General features: G+C 55.4%; 1 protein-coding gene across 1 annotated transcript in view; it reads right to left on the reverse strand.

Moving 5' to 3' along the window:
* LOC107120856 (unconventional myosin-Ig-like) overlaps positions 1–17938 on the reverse strand; it is a gene marked incomplete at its 3' end in the record, with an annotated part of 27491 nt that overhangs the window by 4556 nt on the left and 4997 nt on the right. Inside the window, exons 4-7 of the mRNA XM_015423623.1 lie at positions 16714–16880; positions 14858–15065; positions 12984–13207; positions 10460–10604 (exon numbers count right to left, since the gene is read on the reverse strand). Of these exons, the coding sequence (XP_015279109.1) occupies positions 10460–10604; positions 12984–13207; positions 14858–15065; positions 16714–16880 (744 nt within the window). The remainder of the gene's footprint in view (positions 1–10459; positions 10605–12983; positions 13208–14857; positions 15066–16713; positions 16881–17938) is intronic.

A 17938-nucleotide genomic window follows, 5' to 3' on the forward strand; every position in this document is an offset into this window, starting at 1 on the left:
TTTTAGCCTCCGGCTCACACATTTTTTTGTCTCAGCTCAGGAAGGAGGGCTCCAGAGCAAACTAATTTATGCAGTAACCAAATTGCTCACTCACCACTTTAATGCCAGTAGCTCACAAAGTAGAATTTTTGCTCACAAGATTCCACAGCTTAGAGGGAACATTGTAAACCACTCTGAGACTCCTTCGAGTAGTGAAGGGCGGGGTATAAATCCAATCTCTTCTTCTTCTATTTATTTATTATATTTGGCTTTTATAGCACCCATTCCCCAACAGGGCTCAGGGCATTGCATCACAAAACCAAAACCATACCATAATACACTTATGCAGTCTACTGGATGCTATTTGTTACTTAGGATATTTCTAGGCTACCTCTTGAAGAGGAAGAAGAAGAGATTGGGTTTATTCCTCACCCTTCACTACCTGAAGGAGTCTCAGAGCGGCTTACAAACTCCTTTCCCTTCCCCTCCCCACAACAGACACCGTGTGAGGTAGGCGGGGGTGGGAGAGCTTCATGAGAGAACAGCCCTGAAAGGATTTATGATTGACCCAAGGTCACATCAGCAGCTGCGTGTGGACAGGTGGGGAATCGAACCCAGTTCTCCCAGATTAGAGTCCGTGTGCCTAACCACTACACCAAACTGAATGGACAGACATGAAGCTGCCTTATACTGAATCAACCATCAGCCTATCAAGGTCAGTCTTGTCTACTCTGACTGGCAGCTGCTCTCCAGGGTCTCAGGCAGAGGTTTTTCAAATCACCGACTGCAGTATCCTTTAACTGGAGATGCTGGGGATTGAACCTGGAACCTTCTGCACACCAAGCGGAGGCTCTTCCACTGAACCACCACCCCTCCCTGAGACTGGCACCGGTTCTCCAGGGTCTCAGGCAGAAGTCTTTCCCATCACCTCCTGCCTGGTCCTTTTAACTGGAGATGTCAGGAATTGAACCTGGGACCTCCTGCATGCCAGGGACTGAACCCGGGACGCTTTGCCAAGCAGAGGTTCTTTCACTGAGCCACCGCCCCTGCCCCTGAGTCCTGTTTGAGGTGGCTTACTGTTAGAGACCACAGAAGAAAAAGACAAGCTACAGAATTCCCTGTAAAGGCCTCTGGATCTACAGGGACCTGAGTAGGAGGAGGCAGCGTCAGTGTTTGGATGGAGGACTTCCCCTAGAAGCCCTGGGTAAGAACACTGGGGGAACCTTGGTCAGGCGACGCGGGGAGATCTGGGAATGTGTTGCTAACACCACCCTGGCACTAGGCCTGAGTTCCACCACAGGAACTTATTTTAAGTGCTGCAGGTGAAAAACGGGCGACTACTATGATAGAAGAGAAGAGATTGGATTTATACCCCGCCCTTCACTACCCAAAGGAGTCTCAGAGCGGCTTACAATCTCCTTTTTCCCTTCCCCTCCCCACAACAGACACCCTGTGAGCAGTGTTCCCTCTAATCTGAGTTAGTGTGAGCTAGCTCACAGTTTTTTAGCCTCCAGCTCACAGACTTTTGCCTCCGCTCAGGAAGGAGGGCCCCAGAGAGAAATAATTTATGCAGCAGCCAAATCGCTCGCTCACAACCTTAATGCCAGCAGCTCACAGAGTAGAATTTTTGCTCACGAGACTCCACAGCTTAGAGGGAGCATTGCCTGTGAGGTAGGTGGGGCAGAGAGAGCTCTTGACAGAAACTGCTCTTCTTCAAGGACAGCTCTTATCAGAACTACGGCTTGCCCAAGGTCATCCAGCAGCTGCATGTGGAAGAGTGGGGAATCAAACCCAGTTCTCCCAGATTAGAGTCCGTGCACTTAACCACGACACCAAACTGGCTCTCAGTAGCCATAGCCATTAACAAAAAGCATTAACAAAAAGCTCAGTGATTCGTGACTACCCAGAGACGTAATAGATGTTGTCTCTCTCGGCCCTTTACATTAGGAGGGGGACACAGGATAGCGGCAGGGCACCTCTGTTGCATGAGTCGCAAGGTCCCAGGTTCGATCCCCACCATCGCCAGATAAAAAATAACGGACAGACCCTGCTTGTCTGAAGCGGTACCCAAACGGAACCACTTCTGTCTCTGCAAAGGGCAGGTTAATTTTCAGTCCCGGTCCTCCTTTCTCTGGACAAAAATACCCTTTTCCGCCTACAGGGTTCTGGCAAGCCGGGCTCATGGGGTTCCCTTTCATCCTCCAGCCCTCGACGCTCACTGGCTGCAGCGGTCCTCCTTTCGTGAGTGACGAGGTGCACGGGGAGGCTTTTCTGCTTTAGCATGACACGACTCCAGAGCTGGCGAGCACCGAAGCGGCTGCGGGGGGCCTCCCGCCCACACAGGCGCTTCGCTCTTTGCTTAGAGGATTCGGGGAGAAATCACCATGGAGACGGTGCATAGAAATATCTCCCTGCTCTTGTGAAGCCGCTTCCTACATGCCGTTCCAAAAAGCTGGGACACCCCCCCCCCTTCCCCTAGGAAATCCTGGGCGTCCCGGTGGCTTCCAGGGCCCTTGTGCCACCGAGACCCTCGGGGCACAGAAGAAGAGGAAGAAGAAGAAGAAAAAAGAAGAAGAAGAAGAAGAAAGAAGAAGAAAGAAGAAGAAAGAAGAAAGAAGAAGAAGAAGAAGAAGAAGAAGAAGAAGAGATTGGATTTATACCCCGCCCTTCACTACCCAAGGGAGTCTCAGAGCAACTTACAAACTCCTTTCCCTTCCCCTCCCCACAACAGACAGACACCCTGTGAGGTCGGTGGGGCTGAGAGAGCTCTTGACAGAAACCGAGAGAGAGAGAGAGAGAGAGAGAGAGAAGCATAGAATCATAAAGTTGGAAGGGGTCAACTAGTCCAACCCCCTGCACAATGCAGGAAATTCACAAATATCTCCCCCTCCACACCGCCAGTGACCATTGTTCCATGCCCAGAAGATGACAAAAAACCTCCAGGATCCCCGAGGCCAAACTGGCATGGAGAAAAACTGCTTCCTGACCCCAAAGTGGCGATTGGCATTTCCCTGGGTGGTAAGAAAGGGTAAGAGGAGCTGCGGTGGCTCAAGGGGTTAAGACGCTGAACTGCAGGCTGTGGAAGGTCAGTAGTTCAGCAGTTCGAGACCCAAGTTGCTGCATGACGGAGTGAGCTCCCGTCTCTAGTTCCAGCTCCTGCCAACTTAGCAGTTCGAAAGGAAGAAATTGCAAGTAGATAAATAGGGACCACTTCGGTGGGAAGGGAACGGCGTTCCGTGCACGGCCTTGGTGTTTAGTCATGCCGGCCACATGACCACGGAAACGTCTTCGGACAGCGCTGGCTCTTCGGCTTTGAAACGGAGATGAGCACCGCAACCCTAGAGTCGGATTCGACTGGCTTTCGAGCAAGGGAAACCTTTACCTTTACCTTTTTAAGAAAGGGCCACGAGCACTAAGCACTGAGGCATCCCTTCCTGCCCTCCCTCTCGTGATCTGCCCAAGTTCACAGAATCCGCAGTGCTGTCACAGATGGCCATCTAGCCTCTGTTTGAAAACCTCCAAAGGAGGAGAGCCCACCACCTCCAGAGAGAGAGAAAGAGAGAGGTGGGCAAATTATGGCCCAGGGGCCACATACAGCCTTCTGGTACGTTCGAGCTGCTTAACGATTTGCCAGGAGGAGCATCAGCCAGCCGGACTGCGATACTGGCTAGAGGACCTGTGGCTGGTGAAAGATGGTTGACCAGCTCAAGGGTCATTAGGGGCAGCCAGGCGGGATGAATGGCCGTGTCCCGGGTCTATCCCTGCTTCGGTGGTCTCCGACTTTGATGCTGACTCTTCCTATGGCTGCCAACTCAGGGTTGGGAAATTCCAGGAGATTTTGGGGGGCAGAACTTGGGGAGAGCAGGGATGATGGAAGGGAGGGACCTCGGCAGGGCATGACGCCAGACTGTCCACTTTCCGAACCGGATGTTTCTGCCAGGGGAACTGATCTCTGTAATCTGGAGATCCATTGTCATTCTGGGAGATTCCCACCATTAAGAACAAGCCAGGGCATACAAATGACATAAAGCCACAGCCTAAAAATGGTGTTCACTAAACAGCTATCAGGCTACAATAGGGACACCCGCCTCCAGTTGGTATCTGGTGATCCCCCCAGATTTACACCTGTCATGATCTGTGTAGGACTGGGAGACAAGGCCTAGAGGCCTAGGCCCAGAAGAGACCTGTGTGGGAGTGGACAGCCTACAATCCCCATAATGCTTAGCGACAGTTGTAACCAACCGGTGTCCAGGGATTGTGTGAGGAGATTGGGACTTAAGGTTTGTGGGCTGTGGAAATGTGTTCTTTTCTCTTCTGCGTTCTTTCCTCTCACAGAGTTAAAACTGAGGGGACAGTCTGGTCTGAGAGAAAGATCCCTCACTTGGGACAGAGTGAGTACAGGCACAGGCCTGGTATAAAAGGCTGTGGGCCTTGAATAGTAGCCAGTGAAGTGAAATAGGTAGCCGCGTTAGATTTGTTTTATTTTACCTTTAGACACTGTTATATATATTTTAAGTACCTTGTCTTGTTTTCCTTGCCCCATTACTTTATTAATAAACCATTTGTTTAATGTTCTTTGCCTGATCATCACGCCTATATTTCTCGGCTTAAAAGGGGCATTTTGGTTGGGCTTGGGAGGGTACTCTGGGCCTTCCCAAGGGACCCTAAGTCCAGAGTGGTGGTAGAGGAAGGTGGCAACCCACGAGGGGTTATGACAGCACCTCATGTCCAGATTACAGAAAACAGTTCCCCTGGATAAAATGGCTGCTTTGGGGGGACAGTCTTCCAGGCATCCTGGTCCTGATCTTTGCACCTAGCTCGGGATGGCAAAACACATTGATCTGGCCCTCTTTTCTCCCTCCCTTCTTAGCCAGCTCCCAAGGGCCGCTTCCTTCCTTTGGGGCTTATCTTCTTCTACAAACGTTTAGCTGTCGAGGGTCCTAAAATTCTCCCAAGGCGAAGACTCCCAATGATCTCAACAGACGGCCAGACCCCCACGTAGACACCAAGTGAAGAAAATCATGCAAGGTGTTAAGACTGACAACTTTAACCTGGAGGTTCCCCCTTAGGTGGGGCCCGGAGATCTTCCAAAATTACAAATGAGCAAAAAGACAGAGATCAGTTCGCCTGGAGACAATGGCTGCTTGGCAGGTGGCCTCTATGGCATTATACAGCTCTGAACATAAGAACATCAGAAGAGCCCGGCTGGATCAGACCATTGAAGGTCCATCTAGTCCACCTTTCTGTCCCACACAGGGGCCAACCAGTTCCTCAGGAGGGCCAACAACAGGATGTAGAGTCCAAGGCCTTCCCCTGATAAGAACCTCAGAAGAGCCCTGCTGGGTCAGACCAGGGAGGGTCCCTCTAGTCCAGCCTCCCGTCTCACACAGGGGCCAGCCAGTTCCTCCGGAGGGCCAACAGCAGGGCAGAGAGGCCGAGGCCTTCCCCTGAGAAGAACCTCAGAAGAGCCCTGCTGGGTCAGACCAGGGAGGGTCCCTCTAGTCCAGCCTCCCGTCTCACACAGGGGCCAGCCAGTTCCTCCGGAGGGCCAACAGCAGGGCAGAGAGGCCGAGGCCTTCCCCTGAGAAGAACCTCAGAAGAGCCCTGCTGGGTCAGACCAGGGAGGGTCCCTCTAGTCCAGCCTCCCGTCTCACACAGGGGCCAGCCAGTTCCTCCGGAGGGCCAACAGCAGGGCAGAGAGGCCGAGGCCTTCCCCTGAGAAGAACCTCAGAAGAGCCCTGCTGGGTCAGACCAGGGAGGGTCCCTCTAGTCCAGCCTCCCGTCTCACACAGGGGCCAGCCAGTTCCTCCGGAGGGCCAACAGCAGGGCAGAGAGGCCGAGGCCTTCCCCTGAGAAGAACCTCAGAAGAGCCCTGCTGGGTCAGACCAGGGAGGGTCCCTCTAGTCCAGCCTCCCGTCTCACACAGGGGCCAGCCAGTTCCTCCGGAGGGCCAACAGCAGGGCAGAGAGGCCGAGGCCTTCCCCTGAGAAGAACCTCAGAAGAGCCCTGCTGGGTCAGACCAGGGAGGGTCCCTCTAGTCCAGCCTCCCGTCTCACACAGGGGCCAGCCAGTTCCTCCGGAGGGCCAACAGCAGGGCAGAGAGGCCGAGGCCTTCCCCTGAGAAGAACCTCAGAAGAGCCCTGCTGGGTCAGACCAGGGAGGGTCCCTCTAGTCCAGCCTCCCGTCTCACACAGGGGCCAGCCAGTTCCTCCGGAGGGCCAACAGCAGGGCAGAGAGGCCGAGGCCTTCCCCTGAGAAGAACCTCAGAAGAGCCCTGCTGGGTCAGACCAGGGAGGGTCCCTCTAGTCCAGCCTCCCGTCTCACACAGGGGCCAGCCAGTTCCTCCGGAGGGCCAACAGCAGGGCAGAGAGGCCGAGGCCTTCCCCTGAGAAGAACCTCAGAAGAGCCCTGCTGGGTCAGACCAGGGAGGGTCCCTCTAGTCCAGCCTCCCGTCTCACACAGGGGCCAGCCAGTTCCTCCGGAGGGCCAACAGCAGGGCAGAGAGGCCGAGGCCTTCCCCTGAGAAGAACCTCAGAAGAGCCCTGCTGGGTCAGACCAGGGAGGGTCCCTCTAGTCCAGCCTCCCGTCTCACACAGGGGCCAGCCAGTTCCTCCGGAGGGCCAACAGCAGGGCAGAGAGGCCGAGGCCTTCCCCTGAGAAGAACCTCAGAAGAGCCCTGCTGGGTCAGACCAGGGAGGGTCCCTCTAGTCCAGCCTCCCGTCTCACACAGGGGCCAGCCAGTTCCTCCGGAGGGCCAACAGCAGGGCAGAGAGGCCGAGGCCTTCCCCTGAGAAGAACCTCAGAAGAGCCCTGCTGGGTCAGACCAGGGAGGGTCCCTCTAGTCCAGCCTCCCGTCTCACACAGGGGCCAGCCAGTTCCTCCGGAGGGCCAACAGCAGGGCAGAGAGGCCGAGGCCTTCCCCTGAGAAGAACCTCAGAAGAGCCCTGCTGGGTCAGACCAGGGAGGGTCCCTCTAGTCCAGCCTCCCGTCTCACACAGGGGCCAGCCAGTTCCTCCGGAGGGCCAACAGCAGGGCAGAGAGGCCGAGGCCTTCCCCTGAGAAGAACCTCAGAAGAGCCCTGCTGGGTCAGACCAGGGAGGGTCCCTCTAGTCCAGCCTCCCGTCTCACACAGGGGCCAGCCAGTTCCTCCGGAGGGCCAACAGCAGGGCAGAGAGGCCGAGGCCTTCCCCTGAGAAGAACCTCAGAAGAGCCCTGCTGGGTCAGACCAGGGAGGGTCCCTCTAGTCCAGCCTCCCGTCTCACACAGGGGCCAGCCAGTTCCTCCGGAGGGCCAACAGCAGGGCAGAGAGGCCGAGGCCTTCCCCTGAGAAGAACCTCAGAAGAGCCCTGCTGGGTCAGACCAGGGAGGGTCCCTCTAGTCCAGCCTCCCGTCTCACACAGGGGCCAGCCAGTTCCTCCGGAGGGCCAACAGCAGGGCAGAGAGGCCGAGGCCTTCCCCTGAGAAGAACCTCAGAAGAGCCCTGCTGGGTCAGACCAGGGAGGGTCCCTCTAGTCCAGCCTCCCGTCTCACACAGGGGCCAGCCAGTTCCTCCGGAGGGCCAACAGCAGGGCAGAGAGGCCGAGGCCTTCCCCTGAGAAGAACCTCAGAAGAGCCCTGCTGGGTCAGACCAGGGAGGGTCCCTCTAGTCCAGCCTCCCGTCTCACACAGGGGCCAGCCAGTTCCTCCGGAGGGCCAACAGCAGGGCAGAGAGGCCGAGGCCTTCCCCTGAGAAGAACCTCAGAAGAGCCCTGCTGGGTCAGACCAGGGAGGGTCCCTCTAGTCCAGCCTCCCGTCTCACACAGGGGCCAGCCAGTTCCTCCGGAGGGCCAACAGCAGGGCAGAGAGGCCGAGGCCTTCCCCTGAGAAGAACCTCAGAAGAGCCCTGCTGGGTCAGACCAGGGAGGGTCCCTCTAGTCCAGCCTCCCGTCTCACACAGGGGCCAGCCAGTTCCTCCGGAGGGCCAACAGCAGGGCAGAGAGGCCGAGGCCTTCCCCTGAGAAGAACCTCAGAAGAGCCCTGCTGGGTCAGACCAGGGAGGGTCCCTCTAGTCCAGCCTCCCGTCTCACACAGGGGCCAGCCAGTTCCTCCGGAGGGCCAACAGCAGGGCAGAGAGGCCGAGGCCTTCCCCTGAGAAGAACCTCAGAAGAGCCCTGCTGGGTCAGACCAGGGAGGGTCCCTCTAGTCCAGCCTCCCGTCTCACACAGGGGCCAGCCAGTTCCTCCGGAGGGCCAACAGCAGGGCAGAGAGGCCGAGGCCTTCCCCTGAGAAGAACCTCAGAAGAGCCCTGCTGGGTCAGACCAGGGAGGGTCCCTCTAGTCCAGCCTCCCGTCTCACACAGGGGCCAGCCAGTTCCTCCGGAGGGCCAACAGCAGGGCAGAGAGGCCGAGGCCTTCCCCTGAGAAGAACCTCAGAAGAGCCCTGCTGGGTCAGACCAGGGAGGGTCCCTCTAGTCCAGCCTCCCGTCTCACACAGGGGCCAGCCAGTTCCTCCGGAGGGCCAACAGCAGGGCAGAGAGGCCGAGGCCTTCCCCTGAGAAGAACCTCAGAAGAGCCCTGCTGGGTCAGACCAGGGAGGGTCCCTCTAGTCCAGCCTCCCGTCTCACACAGGGGCCAGCCAGTTCCTCCGGAGGGCCAACAGCAGGGCAGAGAGGCCGAGGCCTTCCCCTGAGAAGAACCTCAGAAGAGCCCTGCTGGGTCAGACCAGGGAGGGTCCCTCTAGTCCAGCCTCCCGTCTCACACAGGGGCCAGCCAGTTCCTCCGGAGGGCCAACAGCAGGGCAGAGAGGCCGAGGCCTTCCCCTGAGAAGAACCTCAGAAGAGCCCTGCTGGGTCAGACCAGGGAGGGTCCCTCTAGTCCAGCCTCCCGTCTCACACAGGGGCCAGCCAGTTCCTCCGGAGGGCCAACAGCAGGGCAGAGAGGCCGAGGCCTTCCCCTGAGAAGAACCTCAGAAGAGCCCTGCTGGGTCAGACCAGGGAGGGTCCCTCTAGTCCAGCCTCCCGTCTCACACAGGGGCCAGCCAGTTCCTCCGGAGGGCCAACAGCAGGGCAGAGAGGCCGAGGCCTTCCCCTGAGAAGAACCTCAGAAGAGCCCTGCTGGGTCAGACCAGGGAGGGTCCCTCTAGTCCAGCCTCCCGTCTCACACAGGGGCCAGCCAGTTCCTCCGGAGGGCCAACAGCAGGGCAGAGAGGCCGAGGCCTTCCCCTGAGAAGAACCTCAGAAGAGCCCTGCTGGGTCAGACCAGGGAGGGTCCCTCTAGTCCAGCCTCCCGTCTCACACAGGGGCCAGCCAGTTCCTCCGGAGGGCCAACAGCAGGGCAGAGAGGCCGAGGCCTTCCCCTGAGAAGAACCTCAGAAGAGCCCTGCTGGGTCAGACCAGGGAGGGTCCCTCTAGTCCAGCCTCCCGTCTCACACAGGGGCCAGCCAGTTCCTCCGGAGGGCCAACAGCAGGGCAGAGAGGCCGAGGCCTTCCCCTGAGAAGAACCTCAGAAGAGCCCTGCTGGGTCAGACCAGGGAGGGTCCCTCTAGTCCAGCCTCCCGTCTCACACAGGGGCCAGCCAGTTCCTCCGGAGGGCCAACAGCAGGGCAGAGAGGCCGAGGCCTTCCCCTGAGAAGAACCTCAGAAGAGCCCTGCTGGGTCAGACCAGGGAGGGTCCCTCTAGTCCAGCCTCCCGTCTCACACAGCTCTGGTCTTGGGGGGAAGCGAACCATAACGACTCACCACCACCAGTAAGTCAGAGTGGCCAAGTGATGCGCCCCTTTCGCGGTTTCAGGTAGGGGTAGCTGTGTTGGTTTGCATTAGAAGAGCACAATTCAAGTCTGGCTTGTATCTGACGATGGGAGCTTTTGACTCTCAAAAGCTTCTACCTTGGAAATCCTGCTGGTTTTCAAGGTGCTACTGGAGTCCAGCCTAGCTTTCCCACTTTTTTGGGGCGGGGGGCGGGGAGTCTTGGTCAGCCACCCGGGAGCTGCTCTTGTGGTCTTCTCCTACCCAGAAGCGCACAAAAGACAGGTCTGGCACCAGTTAGAATGGGAGGACCCAGGGGTCATTTTGCAGAAAAAGAGCTCATTAGCATAACTCATCTGCATATGCCACACCCCCTGACATCACTGGAAGTGTGTCAGAAGGCAACACCCACCGCTCAGGCTCCACTGGACTGTTTTGGATTGCTAGCTATTGGGAAGGGGGGGGGGAGAGAGAACGTGCAGATCTGTCCTCACAGAGGAAGGAGAGCTTGTACCTGAATAAAACTTGGTCTTAAAGGTGCCACTTGACTGTTTTGGATCAGGGGGAGCTCTGCAACTTACCTGGCTGCTTCTTGCTCTGACTGAGGGCTGCTGGGCGCAGGGGGCGGGGCTTGTTGCATACGCCCGCCCACTGAGCTCCTTACTGCTGGAGCTCCGCTCCTGTGCACTCCCGCAGGAAACGACCCCTCGGAGGACCTGAATCTCAACCGGACCCTCCCTTCCCCTGCCAAATACTCACCGACACCAAGTAGTTCCGTCCCCAGTTCCGTCCACAGCCCCAGTCCTTCCGAAGCCCTTGCAGGACATCCAGAGCGGCCACTTTGGCCTTGATCTGCTCCATGTCAGAGGGAGGGATGTTGTTCACAATCTGTCTGGCACGCCACCTGCAGAGGGCACGAGAAACACTTGAGAGAGCCCCTCGGGTCAGCCAGACTCTGGGATTCGGCCAATGCACCTCTGTCAGGTCTCTGAGTCTTAGATCGGCTTGCAAAGACCGGTTTGACCAGCGATCCAGAGTGCAAATGTTCAAGCAAATCCTTGCTGCTTAAGGAGCTAGATCAGGCTCTCGAACCTGACTATGCTTCACTTGCTTTGGTTGCCACTGCTGTAGGGGGGAGGGAATTCCTTAGGGGAGGGGTGTGTGAGTGAGTGAGTGAGAGAGTGAGACCTTTGGCTTCTAGAAGACATAGCTTTCCGACTCAACCTCCTTCCCCTCCTTTTTCTTTCCCAGAAAGTCCTTGAGAGCAGTGTTCCCTCTAAGCTGGGTGAGTGTGAGCTGGCTCACAAGTTTTTTAGCCTCCAGCTCACACATTCACAAATACTTTGGCCACCCAATGAGAAGGGAGCACTCCCCGGAGAAGACCCTGATGCTGGGAAAGACTGAAGGTCAAAGAAGACGGGGACGGCAAAGGATGAGATGGTCAGACAGTGTTATTGAAGCAACGAACATGAAATTGAGCAAGCTTCAGAGGACAGCGGAAGGTAGAAGGGCCTGGCGTGATCCGGTCGGACTCGACTGTGTGACTGAACAACAACAGAATAAGCGATCATCCACAGAAGCCAGAACCAGTACACTCGCAGGTGGCGCAGGCCATTGGTAAGAGCACTCTAGCCATGGACAAAAAGTTAGGCTGGGTGAGAAACCCCCGGAATCCTGGACAAAAGGTTCTCTACCGCAAATTTTCAAAGAAGCCACACGCCCTCATGGGAAAATGGGCAGGGCCTTCTGAGATAATTCAAAGGGTCAGCCCCGCGTTGTACAAATTGGCGATCCCCAGCAGACACAAAGGAAAGGTCTGGCACAAATTTTTCCATGCCTCACAGTTTGCTTTGAGGCCATCCTTCCTGAGCTAGAGCAAAAATCTGTGAGCTGGAGGCTAAAAAACTGTGAGCTGGCTCACACCAACTCAGCTTAGAGGGAACACTGCTCTGGAGCCACCCTTCCTGAGCTAAGACAAAAATGTGTGAGCTGGAGGCCAAAGAACTGTGCGCTAGCTCACACTAACCCAGCGCTTAGAGGGAACACTGCACCCCACCCAGCCGCTTCTTCCCAAAGCTATGGACGGTGTTCATCCCTGATGGCTTTTACGACTCATCTCCCACCACATTCTGCAGGTGGGGCTGAGCGCAGTGTCCCCTCTAAGCTGGGTTAGTGTGAGCTAGCGCACAGTTCTTTGGCCTCCAGCTCACACATTTTTGTCTCAGCTCGGGAAGGAGGGCTCCAGAGCAAACCAATTCATGCAACAGCCAAATCGCTCGCTCACAACTTTAATGCCGGTAGCTCGCAAAGTAGAATTTTTACTCACGAGACTCCACAGCTCAGAGGGAGCCTTGCTTGAGAGGCTCTTTGTACCAACTTGGATTGCAGATAAGCAAGGCATGTATCTTTCACTTGGTTTTCCCTGAGGGAGAGCTTGGGGGAGAGTCCAAATTCCTCACGGGCCCCATATAGGGTTACCAACCCCAGGTTGGGAATTTCCTGGAGATTTTTTTGGGGGGAGCCTGGAGAGGGCGGGGTTTGGGGAACGGAGCAAGCTCAGCAGGGTATGATGCATTAACAGAAGCATTGTGTCCAGATCACGGGAGGTGGTCGTTCCGCTCTATTCTGCTATGTCATGTAGAAGACGGAGCGGATCTATTCTCTCTTGCTCCGGATTGCAAGACTAGGTCTAATGGGTGGAAATGACAAGGGAGTCGTTACTGGCTAAATATCAGGAGTGCTATGTCATGTAGAAGACGGAGCGGATCTATTCTCTCTTGCTCCGGATTGCAAGACTAGGTCTAATGGGGTGGAAATTACAAGGGAGTCGATACCGGCTAAATATCGGGAGAAACTTCCTAACTGTAAGAGTGGTTGAGCAGTGGGACAGACTGCCTCGGGAGGTGGTGGATGCTCCTTCGCTGGAGGTTTTCAAGCAGAGGCTGGAGGACCATCTTTCGGGTATGCTGCAAGGCTATCTTTTGGCTCTGCTCCTGCAGAGTGCAGGGGGCTGGACTAGATGACCTGCAAGGTCCCTTCCAACTCTAACATTCTATAATTCTATGACATCACTTCTGGGAGAAACCCGGAAGTGACGTAGGGTAGCTCTAGGAACCACCAGAAACTCTGGTTTTTTCCTGAAAGTGATGTAGCGGTGCATACAACACCGAGGTCTTTATTCCCTCCCCCCCTCCTGCTGCTTGGAGAGGTAGTGGGCAAGGTCCACCAGTGACGTCCCCCTGCCCACCTACTGCCCAGGGCCTGGAGCACTCCCTGCCCTTACCTGCGGAAGATGAGCTTGCTGTTTTCCTGGAACTGCGCCAGCACAGCCGGGGGCTCTGGCCACTCCACGCTCTTGCCGTAGTCAGCCATGCTGCGCACAGCCTGGAAGCGCTGCACCAGCTCCAGCAAGTAGGACTTCACTTTGTAGCGTTTGAAGTAAGACATGATGGTGTAGACGGCCCGGAGGTACCTACAACGCCTGCGGGCCAACGCTCCCCTCCAAGCCTGGGGCAGAGAGAGACGAATCAGCGGCCAGCCGGTAAAACTACACACCCCCATGCCCCTGGTCCCACACCCCTGGTGCCCACTGTGGCATCCTTGCTTATTGGGGAGACAGTTTTACCTTTAAACACTCTCTGAGTACATAAACTTGGTGGTTTTCTGCTGCCACCGGGAATTAAAAATTCCAAATCTCTCCCTTTTGGTAGAATGACCCAGGGTCTGGGCACTTCAGAGGACTATGTGGCCCTGAGGAAGGACTGATTTATTTAATAAAGAACAAAATAGGTTTCTGTTTATTTTGAACAGTTGCTGAAGAAAGGAACTTGTAAATATAACTGGCAAAGCTTGGTGCCACAAACAGTCTCTCAAATTCCAAACTCCACTCTGACAGGCTTGTACACTCAGTATACTCTTTGTCTCATATATATATATAGCCACCCAGGCTAGTCTCTTCGTTTTATTCACACTGAATGGAATCAACTCTCTTAGTCACACAGACTAAACTGCTGGTCTTAGTCACACAGAATTAGACTCAAAATCCCATAGTCACACAGACCATGTTCTCTCTTCAAATTTTACACACACAAAATCACTCTCATAGACATCTCTCCTCCCACACTCTCAGTCAGCAGCAAATCAAATCACACTTGTCACCCTCTACCACTCTCCTTACAGAACTGCAGTCAAACTAAACATTTAAAGGAACACACACACCCAAATATGGAATCATTACACCCTCTCATTTCAGAATGGGTTGCGTAGCGGAACGTGAGGGATGCCAGCCTCCAGGTGGGACCTGGGGATCCCATGAAATTACAGCACATCTCCAGGTGACAGAGAATAGTTCCCCTGGAGAAAAGAGATGCTTTAGAGGGGGGGCTCCGGGGCATTGTACCCCACTGAGGTCCCTGTCCTACCCACAAATACCCAGGAGTTTCCTTGCATGGAGATGGCAACCCTACCATCTCCTGCCGGTGGCCTGGGAGGACCTGGCGGCCCTATGTCCTGTGTTAATTATTCACCAGGAGGCCCTGGAAGGTTTTGGATGTGGCTTCTGCGCCAGGTCATCTCTCTTCTACTCTTCTATCCTTAGGGGAATTCCAAGGCTACCTGAACACACGAATAGATGCATGAACACCTGTGGCTGCCTTATACTGAATCAGTACTCAGACGGGCAGCGGCTCTCCAGGGTCTCAGGCAGAGCGTCTTTCACATCACCTCCTGCCTGGTCCTTTTAAATGGAAATGCGGGGGGTTGAACATGGGACCTCCTGAAGAGCCCTGCTGGATAAGACCAGAGCCAGTTTGGTGTAGTGGTCTAAGTGCGCGGGCTCTAATCTGGGAGAACCGGGTTTGATCCCCCACTCCTCCACTTGCACCTGGCTGGATGACCTTGGGCAAGCTGTAGCTCTGATAAGAGCTGTTCTTGAAAAAGCGCAGTTTCTGTCAGAGCTCTCTCAGCCCCACCTACCTCTCAGGGTGTCTGTTGTGGGGAGGGGAAGGGAAAGGAGTTTGTAAGCCGCTCTGAGACTTCTTTGGGTAGTGAAGGGTGGGGCATAAATCCCTCCTCCTCCTCCCAATTTTCACAAGAACTGACTGGTGTGGCACGTGTGACACTGACACAAATGCACTCAAGGAGTGAACCTCCCGGTACCTTCTGCAGTAGCAGCACGATGATGGGGATCAGCTGGGCTCGCGCCTCCTCCAGGCAGAAGAGAGTCTGCGGTGTGCGGATAAAGACCTTGGTGTTCCCGTAGGCGACGTCGTCTTGGAAGCCGTGTTGCTCCATCAGGGCCTGGGTGGCCTCGCGGTCCGTGGCCATGAGGTGGTTGGGCCACGTGTACTCACAGGTCATCTTGTACCTGGCGGGACAGTGAGGGACCAGTGAACGGCCTGTTCTGAGGTGGGGGTAGGCGAGACTGACTCGAGGCCGAGAGCGGCCCAAGGTCACCCAGCAGGCCTTCAGGGCAGAGCGGGGATCCCGACCTGATATTTTCCCAGTCCTGAGTCCGTCGCTCCAACGACTGCACCGTCCTGCCTCTCAAACAAAGGGAACTAATAATTCCTCCACTTGCATTGGGCCCCTCATACTTCTAGAACCTCCTCCCAGAGTACAAGGAGTGACTCTTTCCATATCTAGGGCGTCTGCCCAGAACTGTGGTGCCCAAAGAGGAAGCTCCTTTCACCTCTAATTTGGTGGAGTGATTAGGAGCGCGGACTCTAATCTGGGAGAACCGGGTTTGATTCCCCACATGCAGCTGCTGGTGTGACCTTGGGTCAGTCACAAGTCCTTTCAGAGCTGTTCTCTCAGGAGCAGTTCTCGAAAGAGCTCTCTCAGCCCCACCTACCTCACAGGGTGTCTGTTGTGGGGAGTGGGAAAGGAGTTTGTAAGCTGCTCTGAGACTCCATCGGGTAGTGAAGGGTGGGGGTATAAACCCAATCTTCTCTTCGTCTTCTTCTCCTCCTCCTCCTCCTCCTTGAAAGCCAGTTTGGTGTAGTGGTTAAGTGCGCGGGCTCTAATCTGGGAGACCTGGGTTTGATTCCCCACTCCTCCACAGAAAGCTGCTGGTGTGACCCTGGGTCAGTCACAGGTTCTCTCGGAGCTGTTCTCTCAGGAGCAGTCCTCGAAAGAGCTCTCTGAGCCCCACCTACCTCATAGGGTGTCTGTTGTGGGGAGGGGAAGAGCCGCTCTGAGACTCCTTCAGGTAGTGAAGGGCAGGGTATAAATCCAAGCTCCTCCTCTTCTCCTTCTCCTTCTATGGCTGGGCCAGAACTACATATTTATGTAGGATAGCCAGCATGGTGTAGTGGTTAAGAGCGACAGACTCTAATCTGGAGAACTAGGTTAGATTCCACACTCCTCCACATGAAGCCGCCTGGGTGACCTTGGGTCAATCACAGCTGTTTCAGAGCTCTCTCAGCTAAAAAAAAGTCTAGCTCGCCACCTAGTGGTGCATAACACTAAAAGAGCTAGAACTCCAGCTGCCAGACAATCTTAGGATCTCCTGGCTGTACTACACACAATGCCATATGATGATCAACTAATTCACATACTTCTATCACAGGTCAGCTCCAGAGGGGCTGCAGAGGGAAGGGGTCCCTCCAGTTTTCCAGTGCTGACTGATACTGAGAAAGAAGCAAGGTGGATACATGCGTCACCCGCAAGCGCAGCCAAAGCTCGGCCCTTGCACCTGCGTTTATTTACATGCATTTATCTATTTATATCCTGCTTTTCTCCCGAGTTGGGACTCAAAGAGGCTTCTAGAACACCGTTCTCCCCGCCTCCCTTGTCCCACGACTACACCCCTGCGAGGCAGGCCAGGTTGAGAGTTTGTGACGGGCCCAAGGTCGACCGGCGAGTTTCCATGGCAAAAGCGGGGATTCGAACCCGGGTTGCTCTGGATCCCAGTCCCCCGCTCTGTCCACTATTCCACACCAGCTCTCACTTTCCTTGTCCCATACTGAGGTGGCCTTTCTGAGGGCGCAGGGAAGGACCAGGATCATGCCTACCGGAGCAGGAAGCGGTCATAGGGCTGTCTGTAGGCGAAACCGGCCCGTCGGACCCGCACGTTCTCCAGCAGTCCCAAGTAGGACACCTGGTGGCAGCAGCGTTCCTCGTCAAAGAGGTGCGGTGACTTCTGGTCATTGGGCTTGATGCAACGGACGTAATAGGGCTCCTGTTGGGGAAAGAGGACGGAGGGGGGAGAAGGAGAGGCATGAATGGATGGCACCCCCCTCTGCCCGGTCCACTTCGCTCTGACTGGAAGGGCTCCTCCAGGCTCTCGGGCGCTCTCAAATGACTACCGGGTGAGGATTCAGCCCTGCTGTGCATGTGGTTATATAGCATGAGATCATCTCTCTCTTGCTTTCAAAAATTTAGCAGTTGCAACCAGTGTTCCTTCTCAGCTGAGTTACTGTGAGCTAGCGCACAGTTCTTGAGACTCCGGCTCACACATTTTTTGTCTCGGCTCAGGAAGGATGGCTCCAGAGCAGTGTTCCCTCTAAGCTGAGTTAGTGTGAGTTAGTGCACAGTTCTTTAGCCTCCGGCTCACACATTTTTTGTCTCAGCTCAGGAAGGATGGCTCCAGAGCAGTGTTCCCTCTAAGCTGAGTTAGTGTGAGCTAGTGCACAGTTTTTAAGCCTCCAGCTCACACATTTTTTTGTCTCGGCTCAGGAAGGATGGGGTTCCAGAGCAAAATAATTTATGCAGTTGCCAAATCGCTCGCTCACAACCTTAATGCCAGCAGCTCACAAAGTAGGATTTTTGCTCACAAGACTCCGCAGCTTAGAGGGAACAGTGGTTGCACAAACCCCCTCCCCAGATATGTAGGTAAAGAAGAAATGTCAACCGGTTGGGTATCTGCCTGTCACACACAGCTGAAAAGTGTAGGAGCCTTGCTAGGAAACCTACAGGGTCTCTGGAGCCCATAGAGAGATCCAAACCCAGCTGTGACGAGATCATAGAATCATGGAGTTGGAAGGGACCTCTGGGATCATCTAGTCAACCCCCCAGCACAAGGCAGGAAATTCACAAATGCCCCCCCCACACACACACTCCCAGTGATCCCTGCTCCATGCCCAGAAGAGGGCACAAAAAACCTCCAGGATCCCCCACCAAACTGGCCTGAAGAAAAACTGCTTACTGATCCCAAAGTGGTGATCGGCATTTCCCTGGGCGTGTAAGAAAAGGCCACAAGAACTAGGCACTGAGGCAACCCTTCCTGCCCTCCCTTCT

This window comes from Gekko japonicus, unplaced genomic scaffold, assembly GCF_001447785.1.
Source record: "Gekko japonicus isolate JY-2015 unplaced genomic scaffold, Gekko_japonicus_V1.1 scaffold5876, whole genome shotgun sequence".
NCBI lineage: Eukaryota > Metazoa > Chordata > Lepidosauria > Squamata > Gekkonidae > Gekko > Gekko japonicus.